The 16,850-nt window shown below is 44.1% G+C and overlaps 1 protein-coding gene across 3 annotated transcripts in view; it reads left to right on the forward strand.

The window, feature by feature from the left end:
* The window catches only part of unc5b (unc-5 netrin receptor B), a 106,985-nt gene that overhangs the window by 85,511 nt on the left and 4,624 nt on the right, over positions 1-16,850 (forward strand). For 2 of the 3 annotated variants that reach the window (XM_012859203.3, XM_036128635.1), the window contains 9 exons: positions 3,384-3,416; positions 9,597-9,791; positions 10,818-11,180; positions 11,269-11,356; positions 11,610-11,784; positions 11,875-12,114; positions 14,471-14,620; positions 15,892-16,056; positions 16,157-16,335. In XM_012859203.3, coding sequence (XP_012714657.2) covers positions 3,384-3,416; positions 9,597-9,791; positions 10,818-11,180; positions 11,269-11,356; positions 11,610-11,784; positions 11,875-12,114; positions 14,471-14,620; positions 15,892-16,056; positions 16,157-16,335 — 1,588 coding nt within the window. The remainder of the gene's footprint in view (positions 1-3,383; positions 3,417-9,596; positions 9,792-10,817; positions 11,181-11,268; positions 11,357-11,609; positions 11,785-11,874; positions 12,115-14,470; positions 14,621-15,891; positions 16,057-16,156; positions 16,336-16,850) is intronic. The other variant, XM_021314706.2, reaches the window with a different exon arrangement.

Below are 16,850 nucleotides of genomic sequence, written 5' to 3' on the forward strand. Positions count from 1 at the left end.
CGATGCAGGGAAAAGGTAACACGAAAGAGAACCCCGAATAAGGGTTACATCAAGGTTTTGTAGAACCAAGAATGTAAACTCCCATGCAAGGGCGTGTACCCATGTGATATTAGTGTTCCTCACATGGTATTGGTGGAGTGAAGTGACCCATTTTCCTTTTAGCAGTCCATTTTATCTTTCTGTCACTCCTCTGACATCCACAGTTTCTATGAGTCATCTGTTATCTTCCCAGTAACTTCATTGAGCAGCTCCAGCAATCTGTAGTTTCATATAATATATAACAGCTGTGGTGCAAACTTCATCTTGCTTTCCTTCCGCAGTGGAGTCTTGCGTGGTGAGAAGGCCATGTACTTTACCTTATTGATTTCTTTGAAACAAAGGCACTTCTTCTATCCAGATCTTTCTGAAGCTCTCCATTTGAGGTTCTTGGCACCTGGACAACCCTTACTATAATGGGGTGCCGCGCACGTGACGTCACCGTCTCAAGAGCAACGCCCCTTTTGCCTCTTAGGTAGGACATACAGGTAGAGAACGCCCGTAGCAACCAGCTATTACAAGCGCAACAGAACCAGCGATATGACAGACTTTGCAGCCATTAAACTTTCCCAAGACGATGTCCCAGGCGCACGGATTACTGGCCGAACTGTCGAAGAACACACCAACCTTCAGCTGAAACGATGGCTTGAGTGTCGAGGGCTTAAAAAGACTGGAAAACGAACCGAGTTGATGAACGGTAAGCTTTGGGTTTTTTCCTGCGCGGCGATCATGGCGGCGTCTTTTTTTTTTTGTTTGCAATCACCGTCCAGGAATTGGTATATGTGTTTGTCTCATTTGAAATGTTTTTGAGTAGGCTATCCTGGTAGCAGGGCGTTAGCCTATATGCTATCATGGTAGCAGGCGCTTCTTTATTAACATGTCGGTCACCAAAATACTCTTACCTTGACTTGATGTCGCTGGAATTGGGTCAGGATGTTCTTCAGTTGGGTCCTTTCCTCCGACAAAATGCTTGCTACATATGTAGGCCGACCGCACCGGTGGACCAAGCGCACACATTTCTCCTTGGCACTCTTGAATTTCGGGAAAGTAATGAACAAAACATCCTTCATATGCGGCCGATCAGCGTACCTCGAGTCGCTGTTGCACGTTCCATAGCAACAATGTTTAAAAACCATGGTCTTAGATTTGGAAAAAGCAGTCATTTTAATGAGTAAAACCTAGGCTAACGCACGTCTCTTTTAAAGCAAAACAGCGGCGGGTTTCCGGAGTTTGCCCCACTGCGTACCACGTGATGTGACGTTATCGTGACGTATTGTTTCTAAAAATAGCTCGTTCGCGGTACCCCATTCTCCTCACTCCTCTAGCAAGAAGTGCCTTGTTGCGGCTGCTTATGGATTATGGCCCCAATGTTTCCTCACTGGAACCTTCAGTAGTTTTGAATTTCTTGTGTCAGCAGACAGAAGCCTAGTGGCACGCCAGGCTTACAATACAGTGGGGGAAACTCTGAGTACATTTGTAAATGTCTTGAATCAGCTCATTAGTATTGCCCATCATGAGATGTCCCTTGTGTAATCAGATACCTTTTTACAGGCTGACATTAATTTGCAACAAATGGCAAGATTGCGGTCGAATTCCTGACAAGGTTGCAGCTGGTTTCATGACTTTCTTTCCCTTTTTGCACCTCTCTTTATTCATGTAAAAAGTTGCTTTATATGTAAACCCAATTTATGTGCATATATGGTTTGATTCCTGTGCATGTGTTGGACTGGATGGGTTGTTACTGACATCTGGTCAGAAATTCATGTCATTTGCACCCTCAGAAATACATTCATCTGGAAAAAATGTCTGGTCTGTTCAATACTTATTTTTAACCTGCTGTACATAAAAGACTATTTCAGTCGGAGCCATAGGTGTCCATTTCCTGAGAGCATGTTTGATGCTTCGGGTGGCCGTTCATATGAAAACTATAAAAAAAATCTCGCCTGCGGTCATTTCTCTGCTCTTAGTTCAGCGTTTTGTAAAGCGTAGTGCACCTCAAAGCTTTCTTTTTGCGGAAACCAGCATTCCAGGGGCGTTAGGCCGCTAAAGCCTGTACGTGCCGAGAGATGAAAGCAAGACAGACGGATGAATCATGAGGAAATTTTTTTTAGATTTGCAAAGAGAAAAGGCAACCGCTCCAGATCTCAAAAAGCTCAAAGGAGGGGCAGAGAAAAGCAGAACCAACGCAAGTGCGGGCTAAGAGAGCGGATCGGGTAGGAAGTGAGCACGACACGGCCAAGTCGAAAAATTAGCGCAGAGGAGAGCATATGAGAGTGAGTCAGACTGGCTGTGACACCCAGTGTGCTGCCCGTGATGAGCTGGGAACAATCCAACTGACAGAGCGCTCAAATCTCACGGCGTCACAACCAAAAAAGACAGAGAGATGCATTCAGTCATAGACAAACTTATAATACGTTTTTTTTTTGCAAGTGACAAAGCAATGAATCCAAACCAACGGGGGAAACTTCCCGAAATTGTGAGCATTATTCATTTTGCGAGATCACATGCAGACTCAGTTGCGGCTCTCCGCTTCAAATCCGTCAAAGCGGGCATGCGAAGCCTGACATAAAGAGGCATCTTCACGGCTCACAGATTTGATAAACACACTGGTTTGTCCACGTTCTCGGGAGGACATCAGGAGGGAGGTCTCTGAGGTGGGTTTTACTTAAAGGGAACAACATAGACGCCGCTGTTCTCTAGATCTGTAAACGCGCAGACTGCAGGTGACATCTTTATTTCCCCCTGCATGTTTAAATCATTATTCTGCGGTCACAAGCCGCTCTGATGAAATCCACACGATCAAATCACAGGGGCTCAGTCTCACAGCTCCCCGTCGTCATAAACGCACAATGCTGTGAGACATCTCCACCCGTCATGTTCATTACACCCCGGCTAGATTCTAATTGCTATTGGACGAAAGACGAACTCCTGGAAACCATTAGGTGCTTTGACGATGCTACGGAGGAAAAGTTATTTGATTTGAGATCTGCTAAGTGACACAATCCTGAAATATGGGTTTGATATTCTTCCAGCTGCTCAGTTATGATTCACGTCGAAAGTAACTGCTCCCATTGGTCAGATGTTAGGGTTTTGTTTTTGTGTTGTTTTTGTGAGATGAAGGTTATAATATAGTGCGCTAAAAAGTGTCCTTGTTCATTTTTAAATCAGCATGGATTATTGTTTTTGTTGCACATAAAGTGATTTTTTTTATTTATGAGGATTTTTCTTTGCTTTTACACTGAAGTATTGTATCTTTCATTTGCTTAGCTAGTCCATCCATTTTTATGTTTTTGTTTCATTTTCCTTATGCTTTGCTCTTGTTTTTTTTTTGTCTCTCGTTCAAACAGATAAAAAGGTCTCAGTAGAACATGCGAGCCATCGTAAGTCCACCTTCCCATGACTTTGCTCTCCACCCTGCTTGTCTTCATCTTCTTTATGTGTTTGTGCGTCTGTGTGTTCATATAAGTTGGACGTCTTGACATGCGTGTCAGCACATGGCGTTCAGCGTCTCCTGCGTTTTGTGTCATCCCAGATGGTGTTCAGTGGAGACAGGCGTCACCTTCCTGTCCAGCAGCAGAGTTCTGTAATGTTTGTGTCCATGTTTGTGTTGGAAACAGGCCTGAAAGCATTTAGATGAGTTTTATGGAAGGGGTTTAGAGATGTATGGGAAAAGGAAATGGGGTATGGAAAAATGTCTGCATTTCATTCCCTATCTTATTCCATGTCCATTCGTCCATTTGTCCATCCATCTATCTATCTATCTATCTATCTATCTATCTATCTATCTATCTATCTATCTATCTATCTATCTATCTATCTATCTATCTATCTATCTATCTATCTATCTATCTATCTATCTATCTATCTATCTATCTATCATCCTTCCTTTCTTCCTTCCTTCCTTCCAACCCTCCATCCATGCATCCTTCAAGTCGTCCATCTATCTTTTTCATCCATCCCTCCGTCAATGCACCCATCTGTCCATCCATCATCCAGCCATAGATTGGTCCATCTTTCCATTCATCTATCCATTTCTCCATCCATCCTTCCATGCACCCATCACTCCGTCCATGCATCCATCCGTCGATCATCCATCCATCCATCCATCCGTCCATCATTCCTTCCTTCCAACCCTCCATCCATCTTTCCTCCCATTCGTCAGTTAGTCCGTTCATCCATCCATCCACCCATCCATCCATCCATCCATCCATCCTTCCTTCCTTCCTTCGTTCCTTCCTCCCTTCCTTCCTTCCTTCCTTCCTTCCTTCCTTCCAACCCTCCATCCATCGTTCCTCCCATTCGTCAGTCAGTCCGTCCATCCATCCATTCACCCATCCATCCATCCATCCATCCATCCATCCATCCATCCATCCATCCATCCATCCATCCTTCCTTCCTCCCTTCCTTCCTTCCTTCCTTCCTTCCTTCCTTCCTTCCTTCCAACCCTCCATCCATCTTTCCTTCCATTCGTAAGTCAGTCGTCCAACCATCCATGCATCCTTCAAGTCGTCCATCTATCTTTTTCATCCATCCCTCCGTCCATGCACTCATCTCTCCATCAATGCACCCATCCGTCCATCCATCCCCCACCCATACCTTGGTCCTTCTTTCCATTCATCTGTCCATTTGTCCGTCCGTCCTTCCATCCATCCATCTATCGATTCATCCAGCTATCCTTTCATCCGTCCGTCTACTCGTGTACCTTTTTTGTATTTATATATTTTTTTCTAATTACTAAAAAAGAACCGATACGCTGGAGTTTTAATTCAGCCAAAATGTATTAAATGCAGGAACTCTGTGAAAAGTGGACGGCTCCTTGAGCACGTTGCACCTCCTTTATCCAAACACAAAGTTTTGAATCGCATTATTTTCTGGCTACAAAACATTTGATTTTTCAGTTCATCTGTGGCTTGGTTTACATTTGAACTGATGGTAATTCCTGTGGCTTAATGTGATGTGGACCAAGGGGAGAGTAGCTGCAGTAATGCACCTAATTCGCTATTGTTCCATTTCTTGTAATAAGTGCGGACGGCTGTCGGATTGGGTTGAGTCTCACCACGTGAGCGCCGGGGCTCCCTTCTGCCAGCTCGCCTGCCTCCGGCTTTCTTCTCCTCCCGCTGAAGAGTCTTTGGCTATGCTTATCTGCTCTCCCCTCCTCAACACACTTACAAATCCTTCTCAACAAATCCCAACCTTATCTTCCTCCTTCTCGTCCTTTTTTTTGCCAAATTGCTTCTCATCTAGCCCTCTCTTCCAGCCTGTCTACTCCTTCACGAGTTTTCTTCTTTTCCTTTTTCTCCCGCCAACTTTGCTACTTGTCTTCTTGACTCCTCTCTGCAGTGGTGTGACTGGCTCACGTGTGTCTGGTTCTGCTAGGGTTGGGGAGTCTGGGCTAAGCAGGCGGTGCACAGCCCGCTGACCAGTCAAAACCAATCACCCAGCAGGGGAGACTGAGGGAGCTCAACAGGGTGCAGGTGAAGTTTGGGCCAAATAACCCCCAGCCAACCTCTGTTCGTGATCATTTTTGGGATGAGATGTGTCTCTGCTTGGTACGAGGAGCTGTTAATTAATTAGATGATCTCTATTAACCCTTTGCTTTAAACTGAACTCTGGGTGCACTCTGTCAGCATGCTGTGAAGAATACATCAGAAATTGTAGCCTGTCTGTGGAAAAAAAAACTATAGTTCTTTGATAGTGCGCTCTTGTTTCTTGATTTATTCACGTTTTCCTAGTTTCTAACGACAAACTTCAATGTGTTTGTTCAGATTTTATGTGATAAACCAACACAAAGTGACATAAAATGTGATGGGAAGGACAACGATACATTTGTTTTAATTTTTTTTAATGAATAGAAATCTGAAAAGTGTGGCATGTATTCAGTCCCCCTGCAGAAATATCTATTATTTCATTTATAGCTGCCACACTGCAAAAAGGGAGCTAAAAGTAAGTGAAATTTTCTTGAAATCATATTAATTTTCCTTGATTAGAGCAGGTAAATAAGACTATTTGCCAATGGAATAAGACTTTTGCACTTAAAATAGGAACAATTCATCTCCATTGTCTTATTTCAAGTGCAGGATAACTAATTATGTTATTTTAGAGATGGATTGTTCCTATTTTAAGTGCAAAAATCTTATTCCATTGGCAAATAGTCTTATTTACCTGCTCAAATCAAGGTAAAACACACTAAATTTAAGAAATTTTTTACTTATTTTTAGTTCCCTTTTTGCAGTACAGGGTTTTGGAATATATCAGCTTTGTGCATGTGGAGACTGAAATGTTTGCCCATTGTGTTTCTTTCATCCTAAATAGCTCCAGCTCAGTCAGATTGGGATGGAGAGCGCCTCTGAACATTACAGAGTCTCAGCTGGATTTAGGTCTGGACTTTGACTGGGCCAATTGTAACACATGAATACGCTTTGTTCCAGTGACAGACCGTAGGCCTTTAGTAGTGCTCCGTCTGAACACTTAGTTTATGCTACAAGCCCCACAGAAGTGACCGTGAAGGCCTCCAAGCAGATTTTGCTGACCCTGGCAACAAATGATACCTGAATTGGTAAATTAATATGAAAAAAAAAAAAAAAAAAATTTAATATGAAAAAAAACCAACATGTCTGGTAGCAGCAACCAGCAGAAAAGCTATGAAAAGAAGCAGAAAGACCATTTGAAATTATATAATATGTAATAAAGTGTTCATGGACAAAATAAAACTAACATAATACTAGCGTGATTCAGATATTTCATTGGCGAGCAGAGAAAGCCTTTCAAGCCCTGACGGCCCACCTCTGCTTTGATCTAAACTGCTCTATTGTACCTCTGGCTACATGTTTCGGGTTACTGTCCTGCTGGAAGGTGAACCTCCGCCTCAATCTCACGTCTTTTGCAGCTTCTAACAGATGCTCCTCCAGTATTACCACGTATTTATCTCCATCTTTCCTTCAACTTCAGCTTACTTTTCCCTGCTAAAGATACGCATGATCCTGCCACCTCCAGGTTTGATGGACATATGCAATTGGGTTTCTTAAGAGCTTCTCTGATTAGTGCTGTACTTGTTTGGTCTGTCTTTTTAGCATGTTAGCCATGCCTTTGTAGTTTTACAGTTGCACAATTTTCTGATGGCGGATTGAGCAGTGGTCCCTGAGATGTTCAAAGCTTGAAATATTGCTTTATAACCTCATTCTGCTTTAAATGTCTCCACGACTTTATCTCCGACTTGTCTGCTGTCTTCCTTTGTCCTCCTGCTGTTTGTTCTCTAATATTCTCGACCAAACCTGTAAGATTTTTACAGCTGAATTTAAACTGAGATGAAATTACACACAATTGGACTGTATTTACTAATCTGAAGGTAATTGGTTAGAGTGCTTAGACTATGAGCTGAATACAAATCCACACAAACTTATCAGATCTCAATTAGCTCAAAAGTGGTGTATCTTTTTTTTTTTCCCGCAGTTCACAATTATGCTTTCAGGTCTGGCAACGCTTTGTGCTGTTCTCTGTCACAATAGAGCCGAATAAAAACAATGAAGTACGCTCAAATAAAGATATGTGAATCAAATATTCAGTAATTTTCAAAGAGGGTTTTATTTATAGATTTGGAGGGGGGCGTTTTTTGCGCGTCGCACATCGAGGGGTAAGGGCAGACAGGAAATGTGGACAAGAGAGAGGTCGAGAATGACGCAAAGCAACAGTTTGGCCGGATGAAGTCAAGCCGAGGACGCTGGTGCCGAGGGCATTTCAGCCCATGTGGGTTTCACTCTAACCATTCAGCCACCGGCCGGCGCTGAGGACTGTTGATATCATCCGCAATCTGTTGTATTGTAAAATGTTTGGAGGCAGATTGTGAAAGCGATGAGTGGAGATCTTCGCTGTCTGCCGGTGACAAGAGGAGCAATTTCAGCGACTGTCACAGCAGCGCCCTCCACACCGAATGGCTCTCCCCGCAAAGATGCGTAAAACGCTTTCTGGTAGATTTATGCAGGTTACTTCGCATATGTTAGGGAATAATTGTTTTCGACAAGGATTTGGCACAGTTACTGGACTCGTTTCTATTACAATGAAACAAATGTGTGCGTCTTAACATTTCATTGGTAATAGATGACCTCATATTTATTTGAGGGATACTTAAAACATGACTATCTTAGCCAAAGGCATCAAGTTTGGATGAGGTTCATGCTGTCACCACGCTCGGTGAGCAGGCACCCTCGGGTCACCAAGTCTCCATCAAAACCATTAGATGATTAGATTGATGTTTGGGATGCATGCTTGGGGGAAAAAAAAGTATTTTTGTTTCCCTACCACCACGTGTGTAAACATATGAAGACTCATTAGACTCTCCAAATGGACCCGGTGTGAAATAAATGTGAGACACGGGGAAAAGCACCTCATGGCCACTGTTTTGTACAGTGAGGGATCTTTAACGCTGTTGGCTTGTATCTCCTCCAAGGGCCCTGAAAGTGTTGTTAAGGAGACTGGGATCATAAACCTGGTAAAACACAAAGAGATTTTAAATAGAAATTGCATCGCTTCGGCCAGGAAAGTGGAAATGTCATTTCAGGGGGACAATATTCTTAAACGTATTGCCAGATCAATACAAAAAGAGTTCCCCAGATGCGAAATCAACCTTCGACTATGGACATATCAGTCCTAAATCCTGGAGAAAGCCTTTGTGCTGAGCCAAGGAAGGGTGAGCATAAGAAAGCAGGACCCTGGAGAGAGAGAGTGGCCTTTTACACATCTTTGCCAGTGGTGTCAGTAACTACACTGTAAAAAGGGCACTAAAAGTAAGCAGAATTTTCTTGAAATGTGTGAATTGTTCTTGTTTTGAGCAGCTAAATAAGACTATTTGCCAATGGAATAAGACTTTTGCACTTAAAATAAGAACAATTCATCTCCATTGTCTTATTTCAAGTGCAGGATATAAAATTATCTTATTTTAGGGGTGGAAATACTCACTCCATTGGTAAATAGTCTTATTTAGCTGCTCAAATCAAGGAAAATGCACTAATTTCAAGAAAATCTGATTTATTTTAGTTCCCTTTTTGCAGTGTATGAAGGGCGCCGCGTGGCACGGGTGTTGCTGTACATCTTCAGGTACAAATCAGAGAAAACATGTGGCCGTGGTGGCTGAGAGTGTCATTTGGTCTCCTCAAATACCGATATTTCATTTCTGGGGGGGAAATAATCTGTTCGTAAAAGCACGGAAACACACAGTTAATCCCAATGTGATCCATGCCAATGTCAAAGAGTGAACTGAAACAAAGCCTTTTAGAAATAACCGTCATTTAGAAGAAAATGATCATTGTTTTTAAAATGTAATCCATTTCTGCTATTTAATTGCATAGATTTTTTCTTATGAAGATGCTTTACACCCAAAGTAAAGCAAGTGGATTGACCGAATGAAAAATCTGCCACACAGAGCAGTTTAGATCATTGTGGCTAATATTTTCCTCCTAATCAATCTGTACTTTCAGCAGTAACTTAGCTGCCTTTTTTTAACCTTATCTAGCAGGATAACGCCTCAGTCCTTGTCTCGTCTTTTGCTGTCCGCCCTCTCCCTGCAGCGTTGTCTCCTGACATGGGTGTAGCCGTGTACACCGGCTTGGTGGCGGCCCTGCTGCTGACTGTGGTCATGGCTCTGGGTGTGGGTGTGCTGGCGTACCGCCGCCGATGCCGCCATCTCCACGGGGACATCACAGATTCTTCGTCGGCTCTCACCGCGGCGTTCCACCCCGGCAACTACAAGCCTCCCAGGCAGGGTGAGTCCACACACATCCCGTACATGCAGAGGGTTGTTAAGATAAACACAAAGTAGGACATGATTGCGTAGTGGAAGGAGGACGATACATCGTTTTCCATGCAGGGACGGGTTGGGGGTCTCTAGTCCATTACAGGGCAACGCACAAGACAGAAACCAGGAAAACACACACCCATATGTGAGGGAAGTTTAGAGAGACCAATTAACCTAACCGTCTTGTTTATGGACCGTGGAAGATGGAGTACCTGGAGAGAACCCACGCGTGCACCGGGAGAACATGCAAACTCCATGCAGAAGAGAAATCAAACCCAGAACCTTCGTGCTGCAAAGCAATTTATTTTTTTGTAAAATATTTTAAAATCCATCATTGAGTGACGTGACTCACGGAATAGAAGCAAAATTTAGCTTTTATCGTACAAGCAAAAAAAAATAAAAATAAATAAGATGTCCTTGTCTTTTTTCTTTGTCCTTTTGTAGTGCAGCGTGCAACAAATTTAAAGACAAATAGCTTAAATCTACTTTGGCAAAGTGATAAAAATTCCTTTGCACAATATGAAAAAGTAAAAACCTCTATTTTCATCCTAAATGCTGAACAAAAAGAATGACAAAATGAAAAGACAGGTTGTTGTTGTGATTTGACAGAGGAATAAAAAGTTAAGAGTATGGAGAGTTTTGAAAAGCACTTATTCAACTTTTTTGCTCTTGAACATAATGGATGTAACTTTATTTTTCTTCCTTTCCTAAGAAGCACTCCCTATATTTCACCATCACACTGCTATATATAATCCTACCGTGAATGAATTCCCATGTACCATTACCTCCTCTCAGTCATGTCTCGATTCCTCATTTAATGCATCACATTTTTCACACTTTAAGCATTTATCATGGTGTCCTTTCTCATGCTCTGGCCATCAAATATTAATTAGCAACATTAATCCATTTTATTCTAACCTCTTTGAGCCCTTTCTGCCCCGCCTTTGTGATTTCCCGTCCTAAGAGGGCCGTTTTTTTACCCCTCTGTTTGCAGATAGCACCCTTCACCCCTCTGCTCCTCCGGACCTGACCGCCACGGCGGGCGCCTTCCGTGGGCCGCTCTTCTCCCTGCCGCACGGCATCAACCACAGCCCGCACAAAATCCCCATGACCACCTCTCCCTTGCTGGACCCGCTCCCCAGCCTCAAAATCAAGGTGTACAACTCCTCAACGTTGTCCTCCCTGGAGCTCCCGGCCGACATCGGCGTGGGCGACGGAGAGATACTCAGCCTGAAGTCGGTGGGCACCGTGGGCCGAGAGCGAGAGTTTCACAGCCACACGCTGTCCAGAGAGCCGGGGCTGAGCACCAGCGCCACGCTGGGACATCTGGGCGGACGGCTCACCGTCCCCAACACGGGTAAACGCGCCGAGTCGGACCGCAACCAGAGCCAATGTCAGGCTGTGTTGATTACAGATTAAACAAGCCGGCGCGTCTTCTCCCTCAGGTGTGAGCCTGCTGGTCCCGCCCGGCACCATCCCTCAGGGGAAGTTCTACGAGATGTACCTCATTATTAACAAGTGGGACAAAACAACGTGAGTGTCCTTCATCTTTATTCCCTCGCTCCCATAACCTCCTTTTGCAGCCGCAGGGCAGAATAGACCTTCCTCTCACCTCAATCAGTAACTCCGATACGAGGCCTGCTGCTGCGAAACGATATTTCGTAGGTCTCTCTTCTCCCGAGGACACGAAATTTGAGCCGATCGCGAGCTGTCGAGGCAACTGGCTTCTAATAAATGAAGTGTGGGAAATAATGTTGCAGACATGCGCGCGTCTGTGCGTCTGCAGGTTACCCTCTGAAGGGAGTCAGACCGTGCTGAGCCCCGTGGTGAGCTGCGGTCCGTCGGGCATGCTGCTGAACCGACCCGTGGTCCTGACGCTTCCCCACTGCGCTCAGCTGGACACGCCTACGCCAGACTGGACCCTCACGCTCAAAACCCAAACGCACCAGGGTGCATGGGAGGTCGGGAAACCCCTAAGCTGCTTCCAGGTCATTAAAAGGTTCTGTTTTTTTATTCATCAATATAAAGCAAGGTTTACTGGTTGTTCCCAGGAGGTGCTGACGGTAGGGGAGGAGACGTTTTCGTCTCCTTGCTACCTGCAGCTGGAGGAGGAATGCTGCCACGTCCTCATGGAGCAGCTGGGAACGTACGGCCTGGTGGGCCAGTCCTGCCCTCCGCGGCCCGCCTGCAAGCGCCTGCAGCTGGCTCTGTTCGCCCCGCGGGCGCCCTGCCTCTCTCTGGACTACAGCCTCCGCATCTACTGCATCCACGACACCCCGCAGGCGCTCAAGGTGCTGCTCGTCTCCTGCAACATTTTCACTTTCTTTCTCCAACTGTCCTCCAGCCGTCCAGTGCTGTGGAGAAAGTGCTCAACCCCTTACAGATTTCTTCTTTTTTTAGTCACACTTATTTGTTTCAGATCATCAAACTAATTTTTATACCAGACACAGATAACCTGGGGTAAAAAAAAAAGCTAATATCCGCTTTATAAATGAGTATAAAAGATGCGGACCACTCATCCAGGAGGTCACTAAAGAACCCAGAACAACACCTAAAGCACTACAGGCCTAAAGTAGCTCCGTTAAGGTCAATTATATTGTTATATTCCATTATGCTGAATCCACTTTGGGCTACGTTTTATCTAATCCAATGGTACTCAGATTCAGACCCAATTACAGTTAAAACTATAAACCATACCTTACACTTACGTTCAGTTCATGATTTAAGGCTAATTAATCATGCTGGTATGGAGATGGATGGAAAATTAATGACTCCCATCTAACAAGGTTTGGTACCTTTGCCCATCTGCCCCTACTGACTCGACCCTGAAAAAGACCAGAAGACAGAAATAACCCAAAAGCATCGGGCCAGGAGAATTTTCTATGCAAGGAAAAAATAAAATGTTGAAGGCAGCAACCACACCGTAAAAGGTCCCACCAACAAAATAGAGACAACTAAACACCAAGGCACAGAAACAGAGGTGCTTTCTATAGATCAAAATATTAATCCAGGTAAAAACAAATGAATGAACAAATGTTGATCAGACACTTTATTAGAACTTTTTATTTATTTATTTCTTTTTTTCTTGAAAATGATATTAAAAATCCTCCTAATATCAGCAGTCTACATGTCAAGCCTTACGGCTACTGTTAACTACGTTGTTCATTTTTGTTTTGCTCTAATGTTTCGCCAAGTTTGATCGTCTTCTAAGAATGTGGGATGTTTGCTTATTCAGATACAAAAGGGGAGAAAAAAAAGAATCAGAGCGTAGTTTAATGTCAGAAAGAGGTCCGCCAAGGGCGTATGGCAATAGAACAACAGATGTGAGCACAGAAGCACTCTGGGTAATTTCTTCCCATCCGTTGTCTCCCGCTTAGCCGAGATCGTGCCGTGTGGGAGCGACAGGTCCAGGAGGGAAAACCAGACATCCCTCTCCCTGGCGACGTCCTTGCTGCTCGTTCTGTGGGATCCCAAAGCGTTCCCAGACCTGACGGGGTATGCGATCCCTCCAGCGAGTTCTGTATCTCCCCCAGAGTCTCCTCCCAGTGGGACGTGCACATAAAACCTCCAAAGGGAGGCACCCATTAGAGGCATCCTGATTAGATGCCAACCAGACTCCTTTCAATGTGAAGAATTTCTATGCTGGAGAAAAATAAGGGACCGTATGCAAAGTTAACGGCGGCAATAGCTTTGCCAATGAAGCTGTCTAGAAGACCCAGCTAAACACAGAAGCACTGAACCAGGAGTGCTTACATGGCAGAGGTGGAAAACTCCTGTTGATCTGCCAGCTTTAGACGTGTCTGTCGTAAAACACCTGTTTCAAATAGTCAGGTTATTTCCTCTGCCAGTGGCCAAATTCTGCATGAGTCTGCCAGCGGATGCAATCATCTAAGGTTTGTTCAGGCATGAAAGCATCTGAACCCTCCAGGACGCCGTTCCTCGATGACCGAAGCTTCCAGCCAAAAATCATAATACGGAAAGGTTAATAGCATCAATCGCTCCGTCGATGAACCCATGCGGGAAAGAGACGGCGAGAATCCCCGAAGCCGGTATGATTTCAAAGAAAAGAAAGAAAATTGAGAGGAAAGGAAGACACGATTAATTGCACCAATAATTGCAAATAATGCAAAAAAACTGAGAAACGCTCCGTCTGATAGACGTTTACATTTGAAATAAAATAAAAACCTCAAACAATAAAACAAATGTCACGATAGGTGAAACATTGAGGCATGCATCAGAATAATAATAAAAGCTAATATACCTTATTTCCATAGTGGCTCCTGGCAGCAGTGGCACACGGTCTCTGTCAGTCTTTCTGCAGCTCCGTTTTCAAATTAAATTTCAACACATTAATATTAAATCTTCAAATCCCTCAAGAAACAACAAACCAATAGAGTAGAAAAATAATACAAACCTCGTACTAAAAATAAAGAGGGCAGCAAACTGAACTGTGAGCAGGTAAATACTGAAATATAGTCATTTTTGTATGAAGCGCTCACAAACCACGTTAAGAGAGCGTAATTAAAGCTTTTACGTCATTTGTTCTTGCACCCTGCAAACTGCAGCACATTTACGGGCAGCAACCCTGATTAAAGCGATTAGGCCAGCCTGTTCCTAAAGCCTGTCTGCTTTTCCGTCTGCGTGCAGGAGGTGCTGGATCTGGAGAGGAGCCTGGGGGGAGTTTTACTGGAGGTCCCCAAGCCACTGCTTTTCAAAGACAGCTACCACAACCTCCGCCTGTCCATCCACGACATTCCTCACAATCACTGGAGGAGCAAACTTCTGGCCAAGTACCAGGTGCTTCACTGCAGAACTTCTGCGTCGGCTTCTCGGATCATCTCTTCACGAGACAAATAAAGTTTTCTTGTTTTTGTTTGATGTTACAAACAAAGACCCGCGTGTGATTCCTGAACTGATTCTCCCCGTCTGGGGAAGAAATTGGCTTGTTTGGAATAGAAAAGAAATTCACAAAGCTTTTGAAAAACAATAGATGTTAACGAGCAAAAACACCACATCAGCAAAAATTTGGAAATTTGGCGAATAAGAATGTATTTGGAGCGTGTTTTTTGGATATTGAGAGAGTATATTCTGTGGAGTTTCTTTCACAGTGTCTGTAAACCAGGGGTGTCAATCTCATTTTGGTTTAGGGGCCGCATACAGCTTAATCTGATCTCAAGAGGGCCACACGAGTTAACTCATTGCAAGATTAAATAGAACTAATAAATGTGGACTTGTTGATTTTTATATTAAGTTAATTTCACTTTTACACAATATATTATGAATAACCTCAGCGTTTTTAAGAAAAGTATGTGCAATTTCAACAATACTTTTACTCAGTTAAACATTTACTTAAGTGCATTATGCATAAGAACTGATCACAGTGATTGTACAATGTTGAAAAACATTCATTCACATTTTTTGGAACTTAAAAACACTTTCCTGCATGACAAAATACATCAAACAGATAAAAATTAAGAAATTATTTGAATTTTTCCACACTTGAAGCTTAATCTGCTAATTAAAACACAGCGCCCCTCGTGGACAATATAGGAACTGCATATTCTCAATTAAACGAAGTACATGTTTTTTTCAATAATTGTTTTATCATTCTCTTCCTTTTATCTTGTCCACTTGTGAAAGTCAAATCTGATGAGCTCTTTGTGGCATCTTATTGCCACATTGCCAGACAGGACACTGGGGAAAAAAAAAAAAAAAAAAAAAAAAAAAAAAAAAAAAAAAAAAAAAAAAAAAAAAATTTATAAGGATAATGCATTTAGCCACAGGGCCGGACTAAATTGTTTGGCGGGCCGGATCCGGCCCGCGGGCCCCATGTTTGACACCCCTGCTGTAAACGCTGTGCCTCCACACTCAATGTTCTTCGCTGCAAAAATAGGATAAACCAACAGGAAACCTGACAGTGGTCCTAATTGATGGGCTCTTGTGATGAATTGCAGACAGACAGTTGCATGAAACAGTTGTACGCACTCCCTGAACAGAAATGACGCTCCCGTAGAGGATTTGGTGCTGCAGCCAGGAGAAGTTTCTAAAGGTGTCTTTGTTTTCGGCAGGAGATTCCCTTCTACCACATTTGGAGCGGCAGCCAGCGACCTTTACACTGCACCTTCAGCCTGGAGCGAGCCAGCCTGGCCGTGTCGCAGCTCGCCTGCAAGATCTGCGTTCGGCAGGTGGAAGGGGAGGGACAGATATTCCAGCTGCACACAGACATCCAGGAGGTAATAGTCCACTGCAGCAACTCTCGGCCCGCGCCGACACCCCCGCGCGCGTTTCCTCCGTGGTTAACCTCGCTGCCTCTGAACTCCTCTGTCAAACCAGACCCTCCCGCCTCACTCGCCGCTCCCGTCGGGAAGCACCTGCCTGCCATCCTCTCAGGTGGGACCGTATGCCTTTCGCCTGCCGGACTCCATCCGTCAGAAGATCTGCGCCAGCTTGGATGCGCCCAGCGCCCGGGGGTGTGACTGGAGACTCCTGGCTCGCAGTCTGGGCTTTGACAGGTCAGCATCCGTCTCACGTGCTAATGTTGGACGGTTTTAGCGCGATGGACACTGGCGGTCAAGGTTACGTTTCTCCTAACCTGACGAGCCAGATGAATTTTGCTCCGCCTAGCTTCACTCACATCCATCTGGGACATCTCCCATAAAGAGTGATTTCTTCAACCAATTTTATTGTCTAGCCAATCAGGACGCAGCGCTGGAGTTTCATAGATGTGACGTAGTGGAGAAGCGACCGTGACGTGAGACTGTTTTGATTCAGACAGCAATGGCGGCTCGCATCGAGGAAGCAAGCGTTAACATTGATGCTGCTATTTCTTCCGTGTTGTCCAATCTATCTGATATTGTTTCATTAAAAGAACATCAGAGAACGGCTCTGAAGGCTTTTGTTGGTGGAAACCATGTTTTCGCCCTTCTCCCGACCGGATTTGACAAGTTTTGTTTTTTTAAATAATCTTTATTAGAATATTCTTTATCATATACAAAAGGAAATAAGCACAACTTTCAATGAACAATCG

This window comes from Fundulus heteroclitus, unplaced genomic scaffold, assembly GCF_011125445.2.
Source record: "Fundulus heteroclitus isolate FHET01 unplaced genomic scaffold, MU-UCD_Fhet_4.1 scaffold_106, whole genome shotgun sequence".
In the NCBI taxonomy this organism is placed as follows: Eukaryota; Metazoa; Chordata; class Actinopteri; order Cyprinodontiformes; family Fundulidae; genus Fundulus; species Fundulus heteroclitus.